Genomic DNA, 24,039 nt, shown 5'->3' on the forward strand with positions numbered 1-24,039 from the left:
TACTGAGAATGACAAGAAAATGAAATTTATGTAATCTTAACTGGACCCTCAAGCCTGTGGCACTTTTAATACTCCTTTAGATAACCTTTTCGACATTACTTATAACCCCAAATGTATGCCTTTCTTCCTTCTTCCTCAGCAGACTGTATTCCCCTCTCTTAATTCAGAAAATCTTAACCAGATCGTTTGGTATTTGTGTCCTGTGGCCCTGTTGGCCCTTAGGATTTTTAAGTATAGGGGAAAAATGGGAAGATGGAGGACACAGAGCTGGCAGGGTTCCAGGCTGTGTGGAATGAAGGTCCCATCTCCCTTCAAGTGTACAGTTTTGCTTTTATCTTTTATTATATTTTGAGTTTCTGCAACTTGGAATCTTCAGTAACCCACCCTTCAAAGGCACAAGATCTGTTTTTTAAACATAAAAGGAAAAATACAAATATTTACTATGTGAAAAACTATGCTAAATGCTTTATATTGTTTAATTTATCTAATTCTCACAATTAACACAGAACAGAGGATCAAAGAAACAATGGTTTTAAGTGCCAGAGCTAGGATTCATTTTGTCATTTTGATTCCTGAGTCCATGTTTTTATTTTTTACTGCACCCTGCTGTATCTACTCAAAAATATGCTCATGTGTCAGTTGATTGATCGAGACAGTCTCACTCTGTTGCCCAAGCTGGATTACAGTAGTGCCATCATAGCTCACTGCAGCCTCGAACTCCTGGGCTCAAGTGATCCTCCTGCCTCAGCCTCCCAAGTAGACTACTACAAGTATGTGCTACCATGCCCAGCTAATTTTTTGATTTTTAATTTAAAACTTTTTTGTTTTGTAGAGATGGGGTCTTATATATTACCCAGGCTTATCTTGAACTCTTGGCCTCAAGTGATCCTCCCTGGGATTACAGGTGTGAGTGACTGTGCCTGGCCTCTTTTTCTTTTTTAATTTTTGGGATGGGGTTTCGCTATCGTTGCCCAGGCTTGTCTTGAACTCCCGAGCTTAAGTGATCCTCCTGCCTCAGCCTCTTAAGTAGTTGGAACTACAGATGCATGCCACTGTACCTGGCTTGCTCATATGTCTCTTGCCATAAAAATATTTTTCATTGCCTTTCTTTTCATTGATAAACCTAGAACACTATAGTTTCTGTCTCTTTAATACTGTTGTGAATCCTGTATCCCAACATAGACTGTATCCCAGCGTAGAAATCTATGTAATCTTAACTGGACCCTCAAGCTTGTGGCACTTTTAACACTCCTTTAGATAACCTTTTCGACATTACTTATAACCCCAAATGTATGCCTTTCTTCCTTCTTCCTCAGCAGACTGTATTCCCCTCTCTTAATTCAGAAAATCTTAATCAGATCGTTTAGTATTTGTGTCCTGTGGCCCTGTTGGCCCTTAGGAATTTTAAGTATGGGGAAAAATGGGAAGGTGGAGGACACAGAGCTTATCCCACACGTATCCTACTACTTTCCTGACTCTGTATTTCTTGGTGCTATTTCCTCTGGAGTGTTTTCTATCAGTATCTCTAATGTCACCTATTAGAATCCTACCTATCCTTGTTATTTTATGTTGTATTTACATGCCTTATATCTCGTAATTACGTTTCAGGTCTCTTGAGGGGAGAAGGACTATGAGTTATACTTTTCTGTGTCCCTGCAGCTTTTTGTATAGCGATTTAAATATTATAGAATTAGGAATTTATTGGCAATCATGAAGAGAGACAATTCAAAGATTACTTTAAGATATCCTAATTGTTAGGTTGTAAAAATTGTAGTAGTATTGATAGAAATAGGGACACTTTAGGGAAGAAAAAGAAAACTTCCAGTTTTTAATGAATTAATAATACTGAGATGACACTGGAATTACCCAAAGGAAATGCACTACAGAAAGAGTAATTCAGATGACAGTCCAGAGTTGGTGATGTATATGGGGATGAGTCACTTACAGGCAGTAATTAAAACCTAAAACAAAGTGAGTTTTTCAAGAGTATGAGTAAAAGGAGCAGAGTACTGAGGAAAGAACCTTGAAATGTAGGGAAAACGAGAGCCAAAGAAAAAATTAGGAGAAATATTGTCGTATGGCAGGAGAATTGGCAGCATGTCATGGAAGCAAAAGGAAGGAAGAAAACCCACTAACACTGGGGAACACAGAATAAAAAAGAAAATAAGAACAGAGAAGAATTCGTTACATTTGACCAGTGAGAGGTTGTTAGTCACATTCAGTAATTTTAGTAGAATGACAGTTTGGAAGCTAAAAAAGTAGATTCAAAGGGACTTAGCAGAGAAGACACTCTGTGAGTCTGTAAGACAGGTCTTTTTTTTTTTTTTTTTTGACCTTACAGTTCAACAAAAGCATGCCTTATGGTCCATTGTGTTAATGAGCTAAGTGTTGGGAGTACAGAATAAGGCAGCTTCCTTGATGATGGCTGAGCAGGTAGCAGGACAATGTGACCCTTTCTCTCCTTCAACCTAAGCTCTGTTTTTATTTCTTATATATTAAGCTTCTGCATATGCTCTCATTTGAAAAACAGATTTAAGGCAGAAGAAAAGTTATTCAGGTACTGGAACAGATGAGACATCTGTTAAAGGACATAACTGCCATTTAACAGTTACTACGCAGGCCCAGAAGCTTGTTATATAGCCACGTTACTGAACTACTCTGTAGTTCTTCATTGCCAGAGCCTAAAGCCCAAGGCCTAAAATGTTAGGGCTTGAGTGGCAAATGCTTGGTAATTATAATACCTGTGGTTAGCTTATTGAGCTTACATGCTTTATGTATTTTACATGATTTTCTGATTTGATCTTTATATTAACCCTTTAAGGCGGATCTATTATCACCATTTTACAAACGGGTGAAGTGAGGCTCAGAACAATAGTGTCCATTGTTACCAAGATAGCACATAAGGATGCTGGGACTTAAAGTCAGGTATCTGTCCTCAAAGCCTGAGCTCTTGATCATTACTCTGTAAGGCCATTGAATGTTAATATCTAACATTTTCTGAGTTTATAAATATTCTTGTACATGAAAGACTAGTAATTTAAAAAATTTAATAACTGATACCTTTCAAAATGACATATAAAATAGATAAAAGCAAAACTGCTTTGTGAAGTGGGAACTGGGCTGCTGGAGCTAGCTATGCCTTGTCTCTCTTCCTGACTACTCCTATTCCAGGGTCATCTGTGGGAAATCCGGAAGTTCCTTTGAGCGTATTCTGAAAATTAACAGCTTTATAAATAAAGATAATACCATAGGTATAATGTAACGGTATTTTTAATTAGTTTATTGGTTTTCTGTAAAGAATATCAATCATTTGAACAAGACTGTTGAAGTAGTGTTTTATTTTCTCACTTTTTAAGTTTTAAAAAATATCACAATTATCACAACACTTAGTTTAAAAGACCAAGTGATTTATCTAGTATAATTTGTATGCAGAGGCTCCTAACTTTGTTGGTTTAAGTGGATTATGTCTATGCTGAAATTACCAAATGTAAAATAGTCTACTTTCTTGATAGTTTAATAGAAGTACTAATATTTTATGTATATTTGATTTTGATAATGTGTAATAATATGATAGTAAACACCTTTTTCTTTTTTAAAACAGGGATTGCTTGGCATTTTGTACAGAACCAGTTTTTGCCAGTTTAGCCAATGTTCTTGGTAACTGGGAAAATCTACCTTCCCCTATATCTCCAGACATTAAGGATTATAAACTTTATGATGTAGAAACCAAATATGGTTTGCTTCAGGTATGTGTTTTTACTTAACATGTAAAAAAGAGTTGTTTCCTTTAAAATTGGTTTTAGCATTTCAAACTTATTAGCCATGTAAAACTACTTTATGTAAACTTTTGGTTCTTGTTAGTAATTTAATCATTATTCCTATGTTCTGGAAATTTTTTCTGCAGTTTGTTGTTAGGCTTAAATGATATTTTAAACATGTCAAACTGATAACATTGGTAACCTTTGGGGGATCACTTATTGGCTGGTGGATGGAGTCAATTCCTTTTGATTCTTTCGAATTTGAAACTGAACAAATTTTATAAAGCATTCAATTGAAATAAAAAAGTCTTTGATAAAAATAAAAATTTTATATTTAAGGAATTTACTTAGTAGATATCAAGCGGTATTGTTAGCCTTTTCTTTCTTTTCTTTTTTTTTTTTGAGATGGAGTTTCATTCTTGTTGCCCAGGCTGGAGTGCAATGGCGTGATCTCAGCTCACTGCACCCTCTGCCTCCCAGGTTCAAGCGATTCTCCTGCCTCAGCCTCCTGAGTAGCTGGGATTACAGGCATGCGCCACCACGCATGGCTAATTTTTGTATTATTGGTAGAGACGGGGTTTTACCATGTTGGCCAGGCTGGTCTCGAACTCCTGACCTTGTGATCCACCCACCTTGGCCTCCCAAAGAGCTGAGATTACAGGCATGAGCCTCTGCGCCTGGCTAGCCTTTTCACATATGCTCATTTTTTTCAGATTTCCTTTCCCTGCTTACCAAAGTAATATCTTCAAAGCTGACTTTGGCAGCTTATGCCTGTAGTCCCAGCACTCTGGGAAGCTGAGGAGGGAGGATCACTTGAGCTCAGGAGTTTGAGACAACCCTGGGCAAGACAACATAACAAGACCTTGTTTCTACAAAAAAATTTTTAAATATTAGCTGGGCATGGTGGCGTGCACCTGTAGTCCCAGCTACTCAGGAGGCTGAGGCAGGAGGATCGCTTGAGCTTGGGAGGTTGAGGATGCAGTGAGCTATGATAGTCCTACTGCACTCCAGCCTGGGTGACAGAGTGAGAACCTATCTTAAAAAAAAATAAAATAAAATAATATCTTCAGTGCCATAGAATAAATTTATATAGTAGATTCTAAGTTCCTTTTGGGCAGACATTATTTTTATTACGTTTGAACAGCTTTATTAAGATATAATTGGCATACAGTAAACTACACATATTCAAAATATATGGTTTTATAAGTTCGACATATACTTACCTGTGAAACCATCACCACAATCAAGATATTGCATCTATTCGTAACTCCCAAGAGCTTCCTCATACCCCTTGTAATCCCTCCTTCCTGTTCCTTGCAGTTTTTCTGTGCCTTATCTCAGAAAGTTACTGACCTGCTTTCTATCACTATGGATAGATTTGCATTTTCTAGAATTTTATAAGTGGAATCATATGGTACCTGTTCTTTTTCGGTCTGGCTTCTTTTTTTGTTTTTTGAGATGGAGTCTCACTCTCTTGCCCAGGCTGGAGTGCAGTAGCGCGATCTTGGCTCACTGCAGCCTCCACCTCCTGGGTTCACGCCATTCTCCTGCCTCAGTCACCTGAGTAGCTGGGACTACAGGTGCCTGCCACCACGCCTGGCTAATCTTTGGTATTGTTGGTAGAGATGGGGTTTCACTGTGTTAACCAGGATGGTCTCAATCAATCTCCTGATCTCGTGATCCGCCCGCCTCGGCCTCCCAAAGTGCTGGGATTACAGGCGTGAGCCACCGTGCCCGTGCTGGTCTGGCTTCTTTTAACCAGCATAATATTTGAGATTCACGTGTTGTGTGTATCAATAGTTGACTTTTTTTTTTTTTTAATGCCGAGTTGTTAATTTTATGAATATACCACAGTTAGTCAATTTGCCTGTTAATAATATTTAGGTTGTTTCTAGTTTTTGACTACTGTGCATAAAGCTGCTATGAACATTCATATACAAGTTTTCGTATGAACATACACATTCATTTCTCTTGATTAACCGAGTACTTGGGAGAGAAATGGCTAGATCGAATGGTATGTGTATGATTCACTTTTTAAGAAAATGATACTGTTTTCCATAGTGGTGGTGCCATTTTACATTTCTGTCAGCAGCATATAAGAATTCCATTTTTTTTCACATCTTTGCCAAAATCTGCTATGTTTGGTCTCTTTGGTATCAGTCATTCTAACAGGTGTGCAGTAGTATCTCATAGTGCTTTTAATTTGTATTTCTCTGATCAATAATGATAGCGAGCATCTTTTCATATGCTTCTTTGCCATCTGGATGTCTTTTTAGGTGAAATGCCTCTTCAGATATTTTGCCCATTTTTTTGAGTGGGTTGTTTTCTTATTATTGACTTATGTGTGGACACAGTACATAATTTACATAATTTACAAAGGTTTTCTCCCAGTTTGTGGCTTATCTTGTTATTCTCTTCACTGTATTTTTTAAATAATTGTGGCAAAATACCATCTTAACTTTTTAAAAATTATTTTTAACTTTTGTGGGTACATAGTAGGTATATATACTTATACATGAGATACTTTGATACAGGCATGCAATGTATAATTGCATCATGGGAAATGGGCATCCATCTCCTCAAGCATTTATCCTTTGTATTACAATCCATTATACTCTTTTAGCTATTTTTAAATGTACAATTAAATTATTATTGACTTTAGTCACCCTGTTGTGCTAGCAAATTCTAGGTCTTATTCATTTTTTCTAACTATTGTTTTTGTACCCATTAACCATCCCTACTTTCCCCCACCTCCTGCAATTGCCCTTCCTAGCCTCTGGTAACCATCTTTCTACTCTCCATCTCCATGAGTTCAATTGTTTTGATTTTTAGCTCCCACAAATAAGGGGGAACATTGGAAGTTTGTCTTTTTGTTCCTGAGTTATTTTGCTTAACATAAAGACCCCCGGTTCCCTCTGTGTTTTGTTGCAAGTGACAGGATCTCATCCTTTTTTATGACCGAATAGTACTCCATTGTGTATATGTACCATATTTTCTGTATCTGTTCATCTGTTGATGGACACTTAGTTTGCCTCTAAATCTTGATTATTGTGAAATATCAGCAAAGTGCAGATATCTCTTTGCTATACTGATTTCCTTTCTATTTTTGAGTATGCACCTAGGAGTGGGATTGCTGGATTGTATGGTAGCTCAAATTTTGGTTTTTTGAGGAACCTCCAAATTGTTCTTCATAGTTCTTGTACTAATTTACATCCCCCCGCAACAGTGTACGAGGGTTCTATTTTCTCCACATCCTCTCCAGCATTTGTTATTGCCTGTCTTTTGTATGAAGGCATTTTAACTAGAGTGAGATGATATCTCATTGTAGTTTTCATTTTTGTTTCTCTGATGATCATTGATGTTGGGTACCTTTTTTTATGCCTGTTTGCTATTTGTATGTCTTCTTTTGAGAAATGTCTATTCAAATCTTTTGTCCATTTTTGATCAGATTATTAGTTTTTTTTTTTTTTTGATTGAGTTTTTTGAGTTCCTTATATATTCTGGTTGTTAATCCCTTGTCAGATGGGTAGTTTGCAAACATTTTCTCCCGCTCCGTGGATTGTCTCTTCACTTTATTGTTTATTTCATTTGATGTACACAAGCTTTTTAACTCGATGTGATCCCATTTGTCCGTTTTTACTTCGGTTACCTGTGCTCGTAGGGCATTATTCAAGAGTTCTTTGAGAACAATGTGTATTCTGTAGCCATTGGTTGAAATGTTCTGTAACTGTCTATTAGGTCCATTTAGTCTGTGGTACAGATTAAGTCTGATGTTTCTTTGTTGATTTTCTGTCTGGAAGATTTGTCCAGAATTGCTGTCAAGAACCTAGACCTGGATTTGGGCACCTCAAGAACCCACTTGGGGCTCTTCCCTGCTGTGGCCAAGCTGGTACCTAAGGTGCAAGACAAAGTTCCCTTTGCTTTTCCTCTGGTTTCTCAAATAAAAGGAGTCTTTCACCATAGCCACCACAGCTGGGAATGTTCTGGGTCACCGCCCCAAAACCAGCACAGCCCAAGACCCATGGCGTACTACGTGGGTATCACTATTGGTTATTCACGGCCCGATGGCTCTTTAGTTAGCAGATGATGAATCCCGCCAGGACTGGGTCCTTCCCTTCAAGGCAGCGGGTCCCCTTTAGCCTAGGTATGTCTAGAAATGTCATCCATGAGCTGGGATCTAGATTGGGCCCTTAAGACTGCCTGGTGCTGTATTCTACTGTGGCTGAGCAGTTACCTAAATGCAAGACGAAGTCCTTTTTACACTTCACTCTCCTCTCTTCAGACAGAAGGAAGGAGACCCTTTTGTTGCTGCCAACTGCATTGCCTGGGGTTGGGGGAGGGATGGTGCAAGCACCCCCTTATCTGTCCCAGCTGTTGTCTCCCTAGATCTCCCTAGGACACTTGCCATCCTAGTCAGTTTACTCTAAGCCTAGCCCAGGACTAAGAGTTGCATAGAAATTGCAGTCCTTTACTATTTGGTATGTTTTTGCAGTGGCTGGTACTGGTTTTTCCTTTCCATATTTAGTGCTTCCTTCAGGAGCTCTTGTAAGGCAGGCCTTGTGGTGACAAAATCTCGCATCATTTGCTCGTCTGTGTAGGATTTTATTTCTCCTTCACTTATGAAGGTTAGTTTGGCTGGACATGAAATTCTGGGTTGAAAATTCTTTTCTTTAAGAGTATTGACTATTAGCCCCCACACTCTTCTGGCTTATAGGGTTTCTGCAGAGAGATCTGCTGTTAATCTGATGGGCTTCTCTTTATGGGTAACCCGACCTTTCTCTCTGGCTGCCCTTAACATTTTGTCCTTCATTTCAACCTTGATGAATCTGATGATTATGTGTCTTGAGGTTGCTCTTCTCGAGGAGTATCTTTGTGGTGGTCTCTGTATTTTCTGAATTTGAATGTTGGCCTGTCTCGCTAGGTCGGGGAAGTTCTCCTGGATAATATCCTGAAGAGGATTTTCCAACTTGGTTCCATTTTCCCCTTCACTTTCAGGTACACCAGTCAAACGGAGTTTTGGTCTTTTCACATAGTCGCATATTTCTTGGAGGCTTTGTTCATTCCTTTTCATTCTTTTTTCTCTAATCTTGTTTTGATACTTTATTTCATTAAGTTGATCTTCAGTCTCTGACATTCTTTCTTCTGCTTGATTGATTCGGCTATTAATAATTGTGTATGCTTCACAAAGTTCTCATGCTGTGTTTTTCAGCTCCATCAGGTCATTTATGTTATTCTCTAAACTGGTTATTCTAGTTAGCAATTCCTCTTTTTTCAAGGTTCTTAGCCTCCTTGCATTGGGTTAGAACATACTTCTTTAGCTCAGAGGAGTTTGTTATAACCCACCTTCTGAAGCCTACTTCTGTTAATTCATCAAACTAATTCTCTGTCCAGTTTTGTTCCCTTGCTGGTGAGGAGTTGTGATCCTTTGGAGGAGAAGAAGCGTTCTGGTTTTTGGAATTTTCAGCCTTTTTGTGCTGTTTTTTCCTCATCTTCGTGGATTTGTGTACCTTTGGTCTTTGATGTTGGTTACCTTCAAATGGGATTTTTGTGTAGACGTCCTTTTTGTTGATGTTGATGCTTTCTGTCGATTCCTTTCTGTTCGTTAATTTTCCTTCTAACAGTCAGGCCCCTCTGCTGCATGTCTGTTAGAGTTTGCTGGAGGTCCACTCCAGACCCTGTTTGCCCTGTTTGCGGAGGCTGTAGAACAGCCAAAGATTGCTGCCTATTCCATCCTCTGGAAGCTTCATCCCAGAGAGGCACCCACCAGATGCCAGCCGGAGCTGTCCTGTATGAGGTGTCTGTCTACTCCTGCTGGGAGGTGTCTCCCAGTCAGGAGGCACTGGGGTCAGGGACACACTTGATGAGGCAGTCTGTCCCTTAGCAGAGCTTGAGCGCTGTGCTGGGAGATCCGCTGCTCTCTTCAGAGCCAGTAGGCAGAAATGTTTAAGTCTTCTGAAGCTGTGCCACAGCTGCCTCTCCCTCCAATGCTCTGTCTCAGGGAAATGGGAGTTTTATCTATAAGCCCCTGACTGGGGCTGCTGCCTTTCTTTCAGAGATGCCCTGCCCAGAGAGGAGGAATCTAGAGAGGCAGACTGGTTATAGTGGCTTTGCAGCTACAGTGGGCTCTGCCCAGTGCAAACTTCTAGGTGACTTCGTTTACACTGTGAGGGAAAAACCGCCTACTCAAGCTTCAGTAATGGCAGACACCTCTCCCCCACCAAGCTCGAGTGTCCCAGGTCGATTTCAGACTGCTGTGCTGGCAGCAAGAATTTCAAGCCATTGGATCTTAGCTGGCTGGGCTCCTTGGGCATGGAATCTGTTGATGAAGACCACTTGGCTCCCTGACTTCAGCCTCCTTTCCAGGGGAGTGAACAGTTCTGTCTCGCTGGAGTTCCAGGCACCACTAGGGTTTGAAAAACAAACTCCTGCAGCCAGCTTGGTGTCTGCCCAAACGGCACTCAGTTTTGTGCTTCAAACCCAGGGCCCTGGTGGTTTAGGCACCCAAGGGAATCTCCTCATCTGTAGGTTGCGAAGACCATGGGAAAAGCATAGTATCTGGGCCAGAATGCACCATCCCTCATGGGACACACAGTCCTTCACGGCTTCCCCTGGCTACAGGAGGGAGTTTCCCAACCCCTTGAGCTTCCCAGGTGAGGCCAAGCAGACTCTACTTCAGCTTACCCTCTGTGGTCTGCAGCCACTGTCTACGGGCAAAATAACCAGCTAGCATCATAATGACAGGATCAAATTCACATATAGCAATATTAACCTTAAATGTAAACAGGCTAAACGCCCCAATTACACAGACTGGCAAATTGGATAAAGAGTCAAGGCCCATCAGTGTGCTGTATTCAGGAGACTCATCTCACATGCAAAGACACACATAGGCTCAAAATAAAAGGATGGAGGAATATTTACGAAGCAAATGGAAAAAAAAAAAAGTAGGGGTTGCAGTCCTAGTCTCTGATATAACAGCCTTTAACCAACAAAGATCAAAAAAGACAAAGAAGGGCACTACATAATGGTACAGGGATCAATGCAACAAGAGGAGCTAACTATCCTAAATATATATGCACCCAATACAGGAGCACCCAGATTTGTAAAGCAAGTTCTTAGAGACCTACAAAAAGACTTAGACTCCCACACAATAACAATGGGAGACTTTACACCCCACTGTCAATATTAGACAGATCAATGAGACAGAAAATTAACAAAGATATTCAGGACTTGGAACTCACCTCTGGACCAAGTGACCCAAATAGACATCTACAGAACTCTCCCCCCAAATCAAAAGAACATATATTCTTCTCAGCACCACATCGCACTTATTCTAAAATTGACCATATAATTGGAAGTAAAACACTCCTCAGCAAATGCAAAAGAACAGAAATCATAACAGTCTCTCAGACCATAGTGCAATCAAATTAGAACTCAGGATTAAGAAACTCACTTAAAACCACACAACTATATGGAAACTGAAGAACCTGCTCCTGAATGACTACTGGGTAAATAATGAAATTAAGGCAGAAATCAATAAGGTATTTGAAACCAATGAGAACAAAGACACAACATACCAGAATCTCTGGGACACAGCTAAAGCAGTGTGTAGAGGGAAATTTATAGCACTAAATGTCCACAGGAGAAAGCAGGAAAGATCTAAAATCAACACCCTAACGTCACAATTAAAAGAAAAGCAAGAGCAAACAAATTTGAAAGCTAGCAGAAGACAAGAAATAACTAAGAGCAGAACTAAAGGAGATAGAGACATGACAAACCCTTAAAAAAATCAGGGAATCCAGGAGCTGGGTTTTTAAAAAGATTAACAAAATACATAGACTGCTAGCCAGACTAATAAAGAAGAAAGGAGAGAAGAATCAGATAGATGCAATAAAAAATGATAAAGGGGATATTACCACCGATCCCACAGAAATACAAACTACCATCAGAGAATACTATAAGCCCCCCTATGCAAATAAACTAGAAAGTCTAGAAGAAATGGATAAATTCCTGGACACATACACCTTCCCAAGACTAAACCAGGAAGAAGTCGAGTCCTTAAATAGACCTATAACAAATTCTGAAATTGATATAGTAATTAACAGCCTGCCAACCAAAAAAAGCCCAGGAACAGATGGGTTCACAGCCAAATTCTACCAGAGGTATAAGGAGCTGGTACCATTCCTTCTGAAACTATTTCAAACAATAGAAAAAGAGGGACTCCTCCCTAACTCATTTTATGAGGCCACCATCATCCTGATACCAAAACCTGGCAGATATGCAACAAAAAAAGAAAATTTCAGGCCAATATCCCCGATGAACATCGATGCAAAAATCCTCAATAAATACTGGCAAACCGAATCCAGCAGCACTTCAAAAAGCTTATCCACCACGATCAAGTTGTCTTCATACCTGGGATGCAAGGCTGGTTCAATATTGCAAATCATTAAACATAATCCATCACATAAACAGAACCAATGACAAAAACCATATGATTATGTCAATAGATGCAGAAAAGGCCTTTGATAAAATTCAACAGCCCTTCATGCTAAAAACTCAATAAACTAGGTATTGACGGAACGTATCTCAAAATAACAAGAGCCATTTATGACAAACTCACAGCCAGTATCATACTGAATGGGTAAAAGCTGGAAGCATTCCCTTTGAAACCCGGCACAAATGCCCTCTCTTAGCACTCCTATTCAACATTGTATTGGAAGTTCTGGCCAGGGCAATCAGGCAAGAGAATGAAATAAAGGGTATTCAGATAGGAAGAGAGGAAGTCAAATTGTCTCTGTTTGCAGATGACATGATTGTGTATTTAGAAAACCCCATCGTCTCAGCCCCAAATCTCCTTAGCTGATAAGCAACTTCAGCAAAGTCTCAGGATACGAAATCAATAAAAAATAACAAGCATTGCTATGCAACAATAACGGACAAACAGAGAGCCAAAGAAGTGAACTCCCATTCACAATTGATACAAAGAGAATGAAATACCTAGGAATACAACTTACAAGGAATGTGAAGGACCTCTTCAAGGAGAGCTACAAACCACTGCTGAAGGAAATAAGAGAGGACACAAACAAATGGAAAAACATTCCATGCTCATGGGATAGGAAGAATTAATATCGTGAAAATGGCCATACTGCCTAAAGTAATTTATAGATTGAATGCTGTCCCCATCAAACTAGCATTGACTTTCTTCACAGAATTAGAAAAAAGTACTTTAAATTTCGTATGGAACCAAAAAAAGCCTATATAACCAAGGCAAACCTAAGCAAAAAAGAACAAAGCTGGAAGCGTCGTGCTACCTGACTTCAACCTATACTATAAGGCTGCAGTAACCAAAACAGCATGGTACTGGTACCAAAACAGATATATAGACCAAAGAAACAGAACAGAGGCCTCAGAAACAATGCCACACATCTACAACCATCTGATCTTTGACGAACCTGACGAAAACAAGCAATGGGGAAAGGATTTCCTATTTAATAAATGATGTTGGGAAAACTGGCTAGCCATATGCAGAAAACCGAAACTGGACCCTTATACAAAAACTAACTCAAGGTGGATTGAAGACTTAAACATAAGACCTAAAACCATAAAAACCCTAGAAAAAAAGCTAGGCAATACCATTCAGGACTTAGGCATGGGCAAAGACTTCATGACTAAAACACCAAAAACAATGGCAACAAAAGCCAAAATTGACAAACAGAATCTAATTAAACTAAAGAGCTTCTGCACAGCAAAAGAAACTATCATCAGAGTGAACAGGCATCCTACAGAATGGGAGAAAAATTTTGCAATCTATCCATCTGACAAAGGGCTGATATCCAGAATCTATAAGGAACTTAAACAAATTTATAAGGAAAAAAAACCCCATCAAAAAGTGGGCGAAGGATATGAACAGACACTTCTGAAAAGAACATTTATGTAGCCAACAAACATGAAAAAAAGCTCATCATTACTGGTCATTAGAGAAATGCAAATCAAAACCAGTAAGATACCATCTCATGCCAGTTAGAATGGCGATCATTAAAAGTCAGGAAACAACAGATGCTGGAGAGGATGTGGAGAAATAGGAATGCTTTTACACTGCTGGTGGGAGTGTAAATTAGTTCAACCATTGTTGAAGACAGTATGGCGATTCTTCAAGGATCTAGAACCAAAAATACCATTTGACCCAGCAATCCCATTACTGGGTATATACCCAAAGGATTATAAATGATTCTACTATAAAGACACATGCACACATATGTTTATTGCAGCACTATTCACAATAGGAAAGACTTGGAACCAGTCCAAATGCCCATCAGTGATAGACTGGATAAAGAAAATGTGGCACATATACACCATGGAATACTATGCAGCCATGATAAAGGATGAGTTCACGTCCTTTGCAGGGACGTGGATGAAGCTGGAAACTATCATTCTCAGCAAACTAACACAGAAACAGAAAACCAAACACCACATGTTCTCACTCGTAAGTGGGAGTTGAACAATGAGAACACATGGACACAGGGAAGGGAGCATCACACACCGGGGCCTGTCGAGGTGGGAAGCTAGGGAAGGGATAGCATTAGGAGAAATACCTAATGTAGGTGACGGGTTGATGGGTGCAGCAAACCACTATGGCACATGTATACCTATGTAAAAAAACTGCATGTTCTGCACATGGATCACAGAACTTAAAGTGTAATAATTAAACAAAAAAGAAAAGAAATTGCAGTCCTTGTGTAGTCCTAGACTGCCTTTCAAGTTTATCTAGGTCCCCAGAACACTTTGGTTCATGGTGGAGAGGCCTGTCAAGAAACTCAAGTTCTGACCTCTGTGATGGGTGATTCCCATCTGACTAGGTCTGGTTCAAGTGCTCCCTTAGAGCATGTATGCTAGTTGAGCCCAGCCTGGCTTTGCTTTCTGCTGTTACAGGGTAGCACTGATATCAGTATAAAGTCTCCTAGTCACTACACTCTCCTCCACGTGCACAGATTATGTCTCCATGCTGTACAGCCCCCATAAGGGACTGGGGAGAGATGGTGTTGGCAATTGAGGACTGACTGTGTAACCAGCCATGAAAGAGTACTTCTTCAGTGCCTCTTTCAGTGATACAAAGTTAAAATCAGGTACTGTGAGTGTTCACCTGATGTTTGGTTATTTTGATTTTTTATTTTATTTATTTATTTTTTGGTGCATAGCTAGTTTTTAAAATTTGGTGTTCCTGCGCAGGGAGGATATACGGTATAGGATTCTATTTAGCCATCTTATTCTTCCTTCTTCCATCTTAACCATTTTTAAGTGTACATTTGAGTCCATTCATTAAGTACATTCACATTGTCATGGAACCATCACCACCATATATCTCCACAGTTGTTTTCATCTTAGAAATCTGAAACCGTGCCCCTGAAACAATAGCTCCTTATTCCTCCAACTGCCCCTCCCTTCTTTCCCCTGGCAAGCACAATTATAGTTTCTGTCTCTATGAATTTGACTACTCTAGGTACTTCATGTAAGTGAAATCATACTACCGTATCATACTACTGTTTGTCATTTTGTGACTGGCCTGTGTTAGCATAATGTTCTCGAAGTTCATCCATGTTGTAGCATTTATTAGAATTTCCTTCCTTTTAAAGGCTAAATAATATTCCATTGTATGTATATGCATAGCAAATCTAGTGTCCATTGATAAATGATAGTTGCTTATACATGTTATAAGCAGCTTATGTGCCCAGTCATCTATCAGTGGACACTTGAATTGCTTCCACATTTTGGCTATTATGAATAATGCTATGAAAATGGGTATACAAACATCTGTGTAAGACCCTGCTTTCAATTCTTTGGAGTATCTACCCAGAAATGGAATTGCTGGATCATACACTGATTCTATTTTTAGTTTGGGGGGGAACAATTATACTGTTTTACATAGCACCTATATTCCCACCAACGGTGCATAAAGATTCTAATTTCTCCTTATCCTCACCAGCAGTTATTATTTTTTTCTCCGTATTTTAATTATCCCATGGTATGTAAAGATGTGGATTTTTTTTTCTTTTTTTTTTCTTTTTTGGAGATGGAGTCTCGCTCTGTTGCCCAGGCTGGAGTTCAGTGGCGCGATCTCAGCTCACTACAACCGCCACCTCCCAGGTTCAAGTGATTCTTCTGCTTCAGCCTACCGAGTAGTTGGGTCTAGAGGCACGCGCCACCACACCTGGCTAATTTTTGTATTTTTGGTAGAGATGGGGTTTCACCATGTTGGCTAGGCTGGTCTCGAACTCCGACCTCCTGTGATCCACCTGCCTTGACCTCCCAAAGGGTTGGAATTACAGGCGTGAGCCACTGTGCCCAGCCTGAATTTTCTCTTTTTTTAAATAGTAGCCATCCTCATGGGTGTGAGGTGAGAGCTCATTGTGGTTTTGATTTGCATTTCCCTAATGATTAGTGACTTTGAGCATCTTTTCATGTGTTTATTGGCCTTTTGTGTTTTCTTTGGAATGTATGTTCAAGTCCTGGAAATCAGTGTTCATTGGTTTGCCAAAAGCTACTCCTTGGAAACAGAAATCTAACCTTTAGTTTTGGTTGACACATTTGGTGGTGATGTCAGGGACAAATATAAAAATTACCACATATTAATCCAATGTGAGAATAAGTGAACTTCAGTTGAATATTTGAAAACTGAGTACAATACTATTCAGGAAAACTGAATTTCAATCTGAAGTGTAAGTATATAAAAATCTTAATATTCATCATCTGCAGCTCAAAAATCAAAGATTCCCTCACTTTTCAAACTCAGGAACTGAATAAATTTGGACATCAAAGGATTCTTTATCTTTTCTTCTGCTTACATGCATATAAGAAGGAACTTAATAGGTGTACTCTGGTTTTATAACTAGATTTTTCTCACTAATCCTCAGATTGTCCTGGCAATTGACTACATCTATGTATACTTTGGTATTTATGATGAAATTTGATTTTTAGCTGACATGCAAAACTTTTATTGTGAGGAGTAGCAGTAATTATTATTTTTATGAGACATTTTACTGTAATTGAAAGGAGTTTTATTTAGTGTAAAATGTGTTTTTTCCATTTACAGGTTTCTGAAGGATTGTCATTCTTGCATAGCAGTGTGAAAATGGTACATGGAAATATTACTCCTGAAAATATAATTTTGAATAAAAGTGGAGCCTGGAAAATAATGGGTTTTGATTTTTGTGTATCATCAACCAATCCTTCTGAACAAGAGGTAATGAAAGTTTTAGTCTTCTAATTTTTGAGGCCAGGGAAATTTTGATTGTATCTGGAATGGACTGGAAATAGGCTATGTGGTACAGTGGTATGTTTAGATGTACAGCTTTATAGAAAATTTCTGGTGTTCATTGCACTTAAGAGTATTCTTTGGCACATTACTACCACAGTAGTTAATGTTACTTGAGAAAAGGATGCAAGAGTTAAATAAATTTAGGAACTATTTAGTTAAATAGGGTTTTTTTTTCCCCCCTCAGAATGTCAAATGCAGTAACACATGTGACTCTGTAGCAGTGTTTCCCGTTTATTGGGTCATGGAATATTCTTTATATTCTTTAGGGAGCATAATCATAGCAATAGCAATAGCTAACATTCTTATTGAAGCACTTTTCCACACACTTTTTCTGTACTTGTTTAATCCTTACAACTCAATGGGGGGGTATAGGAATAATACAGATAAGTTAAGTAGGCTCAGGAATAAAAGAACCTGCCTAAATTTAGGTAGATGTAAGTGATAGAGCCAGAATTTGAACACAGCCATTCCGCTTCCAAAGCACCTTTTCTTAATGATTATTAAGAATCATTAATGCCTATTCATACTTAGAGAAACACTGCATTAAATCAGTTCTGCTTTGTGTTGATTGGGTCTGCATGGCATAGAAGATCCTTGGTGATATGGCACCTTATGATCCTTGGTGATAGGTTTTTATTATATGTAGTTGTTAGAGGGCCTGTGATTTGACCTAAGATTTGTAAGTTGAGCAGCCATTTTTAAGGTAATTAGAACTAACTAGTATTGGTTGAATATATAGCATGAGTGGGTCAGACACTGTGCTAGGTCAAACTTCTACACATTTGTTTAATCCTTACTACAGTCTTTTGAACTTTTTAACTAAATCACATAGCTAATTAGTGAAAGAACAAATTTCAAACAACGGTCTCTATCTGAGCTCATACAACTTTTGAAGCCTGTGTATCATAAAACATGAGCCAGACCTTCACATGTTCATATTACATATTACAGTGATAATTTGTCTTCTGGAAGAGACTCCAGTAATCTCAGTTGTAACCGTTCTTATTTCTCAGTTTGTTGCATAAACTTTTTTACATTTGGGGATTTGGGAATTTTGGGATTGAAGATGTGATGGCATTTTTACTTGTATGACCGAGTAGAAATTTAAAGATAGATTGCTACTGCTTGATAGTTGTTTGGTTGAATTTGAAGTAACCCATGTAATTCCTTTTCTTCCTACAGCCTAAATTTCCTTGTAAAGAATGGGACCCAAATTTACCTTCATTGTGTCTTCCAAATCCTGAATATTTGGCTCCTGAATACATACTTTCTGTGAGCTGTGAAACAGCCAGTGATATGTATTCTTTAGGAACTGTTATGTATGCTGTATTTAATAAAGGGAAACCTATATTTGAAGTCAACAAGCAAGATATTTACAAGAGTTTCAGTAGGCAGTTGGATCAGGTATTTGCCTATAAATAATTTGCTTGCATTAAAAAATTTATTAAATGTGTCTTTGATTTTTTTCCAAAATGTGTTCAGGAAATTCTCTAAATGACATGAGTATCTCATTTTAAGTTTGTGTAAGATCAGTTTAATAATTTAATATATTTTTATTTTAACAAATTTGTAAGTAACGCAGACTAGGCCAGGTGCGCTGGTTCACGCCTGTAATCCCAGCACTTGGGGACACCCAAGGTGGGTGGATCACTTGAGTCCGGGAGTTCGAGACCAGCCGTAACATGGCTAAACACCTTCTCTACCAAAAAAAAAAAAAATACAAAAAATTAGCCGGGCTTGGTGGCACATGCCTGTAGTCCCAGCTACTTGGAAGGCCGAGGTGGGAGGATCAGTTGAGCCTGGGAGTTTAAGGCTGCAGTGAGCTGTGATTGTGCCATTGTATGCCAGCCTGGGGTGACATAGTGAGACCCTGTCTCAAAAAATTTCTTGTTTCAAATAAATAAAGAGGACTAGTTGAAGTTTGTTACTAGAACTTTAATCATGGCATTTGAGTAAACATAAATACTGGAACATTTTACTATAGGAATAGAAACAATTTTGGGTATTAAAGATAAGGATTTTGTTTTACAACAATAGAATTAACAATTTGTTTAAAATGTAGTCAGTATATTTGTAGTAAAATATTGAGTAAATTTTTAAATGTTTTCTTAAATGTATATATCATTTAAAATATTTTATACTCATTTAATGTTATCACTCTTTTGAATAGTTGAGTCGTTTAGGATCTAGTTCACTTACAAATATACCTGAGGAAGTTCGTGAACATGTAAAGCTACTGTTAAATGTAACTCCAACTGTAAGACCAGATGCAGATCAAATGACAAAGGTGAGTACATGTGGATTTCTGCCTAAGACGGAGGGACAAAAAATGAGTTGAAGTAGATTAAGTTTTTGGATTTTCTTTAATTTTTTTTTCCCCCAGAGATCCCTGTTCTACGATTAAGTTCTTCTAAAGCAACAGTCAGATACAGCCCCAAGTAACCTCTGTATCCTTGAATGTATTAAATATTCAAGTTTGCTTAATCTTACACAGCTAAGTATGTACATAATTGCTCTGATAGAAAATTAAGATTTCAAATAAGCAGAGTGCTAACAGTCACAATTAAGTAAACAGATATTCTAGACTCCTGGACAATTCATATTCCTTTATTTCACTCATATAACCATGGAATTTTTTTTTTTTTTTTTTTTTTTTTTAAGACGGAGTTTCACTCTGTCATCCAGGCTGGAGTATAGTGGCACGATCTCGGCTCACTGCAACTTCCACCTCCCAGGTTCAAGTGATTCTCATGCCTCAGCCTCCCAAGTAGTTGGGATTACAGGCACCCACCACCACACCTGGCTAATTTTTGTATTTTTTGTAGAGACGGAGTTTCACCATGTTGGCCAGGCTGGTCTCAAACTCCTGACCTCAGGTGATCCACCGCCTCGGCCTCCCAAAGTGCTGGGTTTATAGGCGTGAGCCACCGTGCCCAGGCCAACCATGGATTTTAACTAATAACTGGTATTTTTATGCCTTCAAGTTATTTTATTTAATCTTTCAATATTTTAGACTTACGTAAAAAAGTTTTTACCCAGCCATTTTGCAGGTACAGATTCCAAAGATTTGAATTTTAAAAATAATTTATTTTCTTATTCAGAGTTTTATAATTAGAATATCTAAGGTGATCCTCAGCATTTTGCTAAATGTTTCTGATTATTTTTTTAACCATATTGTGACAGTTTCAGATGAGAGAAGTACTTTCAACTTAACATTTATCAAAATACTTTATTTCCTTTTTTTTTTTTTTAGATTCCCTTCTTTGATGATGTTGGTGCAGTAACACTGCAATATTTTGATACCTTATTCCAAAGAGATAATCTTCAGAAATCACAGTTTTTCAAAGGACTGCCAAAGGTTCTACCAAAACTGCCCAAGGTTTGTTGTTGATAGTTTCTTATTAATAACCAGGATTTTAGAAGTTTAATGTTTATTTTGACTTACTACCATAACTCTTCCAAGGAAATAGTGTAACTTTGCCTGAGGTACATAAATGACTATAAAACACTGCCGACTGAAGCCAAAAGTTCAATGGACCTTTTTTTGCATGGTCCAAAAATAAATAGAATAAAAAATTAAGAAGGATACTAACTAGGCAGAGACAGCAGTTGGATATTAAAGGTCAGAAGAAGAGTCCACAAGCTATCATGTGGAGTTCACTGTCTCACCAGCAATTAAAGGGGTACCTCTGTTGATGTAAGCCTTTCCAATTCCTTTACTCCTTTTCTGACTTATTGAATGATGAGTGTAATACAGTTTTTAAAATGTTGGTGAATGCTGAAGAGGAATACTGGTTGGAATACTAATAATTCCTGGTTGTAAAAACATTTCCAGTGTTTAATCTGTCAGATATTCATTGGTTACCTACTGTTTGTCTGACCCTTTACTTAGATGCTATGGAGAGTAAAGAGGAGGCATAAAATATTGTCCCTGCTTTCACGCCCTTATAGTAAGTGTAGCTAGGGTTAACATGTGAAACAGTTAACAGTACATGATAGTGTTTATGTTGTGTGGTATGAATCATAAGTAATGAAGGAATTAAGAGGGAAACAAACATAGCCGTGAATACTAATTAGGGAACGTTTCCTACAGGTAGGGTGACTGTGTGTCCCCTTTTACTCATGACCTTTCCAGTTTATGCTATTTATCCTTGCATAATTAGCAATAACATCCCATTGTACTCTCAAAATATACCAGTTTCCATCATAAATTGTACGGTCACCTTACCTAAAGAAATTAGAGGTTTCAGACTCTAGTGTTAATTAATACTAAAAACCTGAAATAAATTTTATTTTTTTATAAAAAAACATTTTTGCCTTTCAGCGTGTCATTGTGCAGAGAATTTTGCCTTGTTTGACTTCAGAATTTGTAAACCCTGACATGGTACCTTTTGTTTTGCCCAATGTTCTACTGATTGCTGAGGAATGCACCAAAGAAGAATATGTCAGATTAATTCTACCTGAACTTGGCCCTGTGTTTAAGCAGCAGGAGCCAATCCAGGTATGTTATAGATATTTTTGTGTATTTTATCTACTGTTACTTATGATGGTGACTATCACTGAAAACAAAAGGAATGAATATATGACTTAAAAAAAACTGAGGTAAGTGTACGAGACTTTCTTTTCCATTAGTACATGTTCAAGGCAAACTATTTTTAAAATTATGATTAAGCTTTGCAGTTAAATGTCTATAGCTCCCCGTAAGTTACCATCTCAGAAAATAAACTGCAATGAAATTTTGCATGTGTTACACTGTTCTTTGTGTACTATATATATACTTTGTAGAAAGTTACAGGTTTAGGAAAATAAATACTTGTTTTTTTCTTGCACTTTGAAGTATTAGAAGTATTTTTGATTATTTTGTTATTTAAGTCTTTAATATGTAGGTGCTTTTTGCCAGTTGTTTCTCTCCATTTTATTGCTAATAACTACTTCCAGTAGAATAGGAAAATGCTTACAGCACCGTGGAAATAATGTGTGTGTGTATTGTAAGTGAAAAAAGTAATCAGTCTCTCATGTACATGATGTATATTTGCTACATTCAAGGTAATGTTGGATTTAAGAGCAGTAGGGTCACATACCTGGGTTGAACTGTGGCTTTATCTCCTTACTTGAAGTATGACTTGCGTCATTACCATCTTAAAGCTTCTATTTCCTAATTTCTGCAATGAAAAGGATTGTTGAGATTAAATGAAATTTTCTGGCACATAGCAGATATTGTTACATGTTTGTACCACTGTATAATAATAGCTTATTAGTTATATATCAACTATCTGATTTAATGGTTTTATGATTCTTTGTAGTCCTTCCCTTGAAAGGAGGGGAACAGAAGCAAGTATATGGTGGTAAGGCGAGAGTTTCTGTGGATTAGGGAAAGAACAAGTGAGGGAGTGGTAGCCTTTGAAGCAGGATTCCCCCAAATGGTCAAGGTGTCATCTGGGAATGTTGGTGGAGCCACTGTTTCCTAAGCTATGCATCAGTCCAGATAGTACCCTAAGGAACTTATAATCTGAATTCTTATTTGTCTCCATTCTTTTTTCTCTTAGTTGTCCAGTTAAAAATACCTTTTGGGCCAGGTGCAGTGGCTCACGCCTGTAATCCCAGTTCTTTGGCATGCCAAAGCAGGCAGATTGCTTGAGCTCAGGAGTTCAAGACCATTCTGGGCAACACGGTGAAACCCTGTCTCTACAAACAAATACAGAAATAAGCCGGGTGCCTGCTTGTGGTCCCAGCTACTTAGGAGGCTGAGGTGGGAGGATCACCTGAGCCCTGAGAGGTCAAGGCTGTGGTAAGCTATGGTCGCGCCACTGCACTCCAGCCTGGGTGACAGAGTGAGTGAGACCCTGTCTCAAAAAATAAAAAAAATTTTTTTTCTTCTGAATATTCTTCCCTGAGTCTTGGCAGAACTAACTTCTGCATAAATAGAAGGGGCAGTATGTTCCTTATAATTTTGGTATGTGGAAGAATGACCAGGGACAACTTAAAAACATTTTTTTCTAAAATTTTTTTGTAAGAGATAGGGTCTTGCTATGTTGCCTTGGCTGGACTCAACTTCTGGGCTCAATCAATTCCCCTGTCTCAGCCTCCCAAATAGCTGGGACTGCAGGTATGTGCCACTGCACCTGGTGTCTGGAATTTTTTCTTACACTCCTTCTCAGTTCTATACTTTCTCTTTTTCTCTTGAGCTTCGTAGAAGCCAAGTGATGGAATTTACTTCTTTGGGATATCTCACTTTACTGGCTTTTTTCACCCTGTAGCTTTCCAGATAGTTGGTACATGTGGGCAAGTGATAGATTACTGTAGACATGTGAGAGGAGATTAGTCTTTATTTAATTAACATTTAAACTCAGAGCAGATGTTAAATATTGTGCCTCCAGAAATGTAAGAGACTTGATTTGTATGTTTTTGTCTTCCACGCCTTCAGGCTAGCAACATGGTGAGTGTCAAAATATATGAGTTATTCTTTTGAAGAAGCTTTACATTTGGCATATATTGAATCTCTTAAAGATTCCAGGTTTTAATACATTGTTTCTGTTTTCTAAACAGATTTTGTTAATTTTCCTACAAAAAATGGATTTGCTACTAACCAAAACCCCTCCTGATGAGATAAAGAACAGTGTTCTACCCATGGTTTACAGAGCACTAGAAGCTCCTTCCATTCAGATCCAGGTACAGTATTTGATTTGTTTTTCTTTAATGATGATTTTGATTCTTAAAGCAGAAGTGGTATAAAGTACATTTTGGAGTTAAATCATAAAATATGTAACTCAATAGTAAATATATTTATCTTTTGAATCACATTATCGATACACTGTAACTAAAATATATTTACTCCTAACTCATTTAAAGAATCAGTGTATTGTAAGTGAAAAAAGTAATCAGTCTGTGTACATAATACCGGTATTATGAGGTCGATTTGTTGCTTTTATATATCAGAAATGTACTATTATGGAAGAAGATTTGATATATTGT

General features: G+C 38.2%; 1 protein-coding gene across 3 annotated transcripts in view; it reads left to right on the forward strand.

Annotated features, from left to right (window-relative positions):
* SCYL2 (SCY1 like pseudokinase 2) overlaps positions 1-24,039 on the forward strand; it is a 70,226-nt gene that overhangs the window by 25,995 nt on the left and 20,192 nt on the right. For all 3 annotated transcript variants that reach the window (XM_015152527.3, XM_077952433.1, NM_001266890.1), the window contains 7 exon segments: positions 3,602-3,746; positions 16,843-16,992; positions 18,250-18,471; positions 19,238-19,354; positions 20,321-20,446; positions 21,392-21,568; positions 23,614-23,736. In XM_015152527.3, coding sequence (XP_015008013.2) covers positions 3,602-3,746; positions 16,843-16,992; positions 18,250-18,471; positions 19,238-19,354; positions 20,321-20,446; positions 21,392-21,568; positions 23,614-23,736 — 1,060 coding nt within the window.

Source organism: Macaca mulatta, chromosome 11, assembly GCF_049350105.2.
Source record: "Macaca mulatta isolate MMU2019108-1 chromosome 11, T2T-MMU8v2.0, whole genome shotgun sequence".
Taxonomy (NCBI): Eukaryota; Metazoa; Chordata; class Mammalia; order Primates; family Cercopithecidae; genus Macaca; species Macaca mulatta.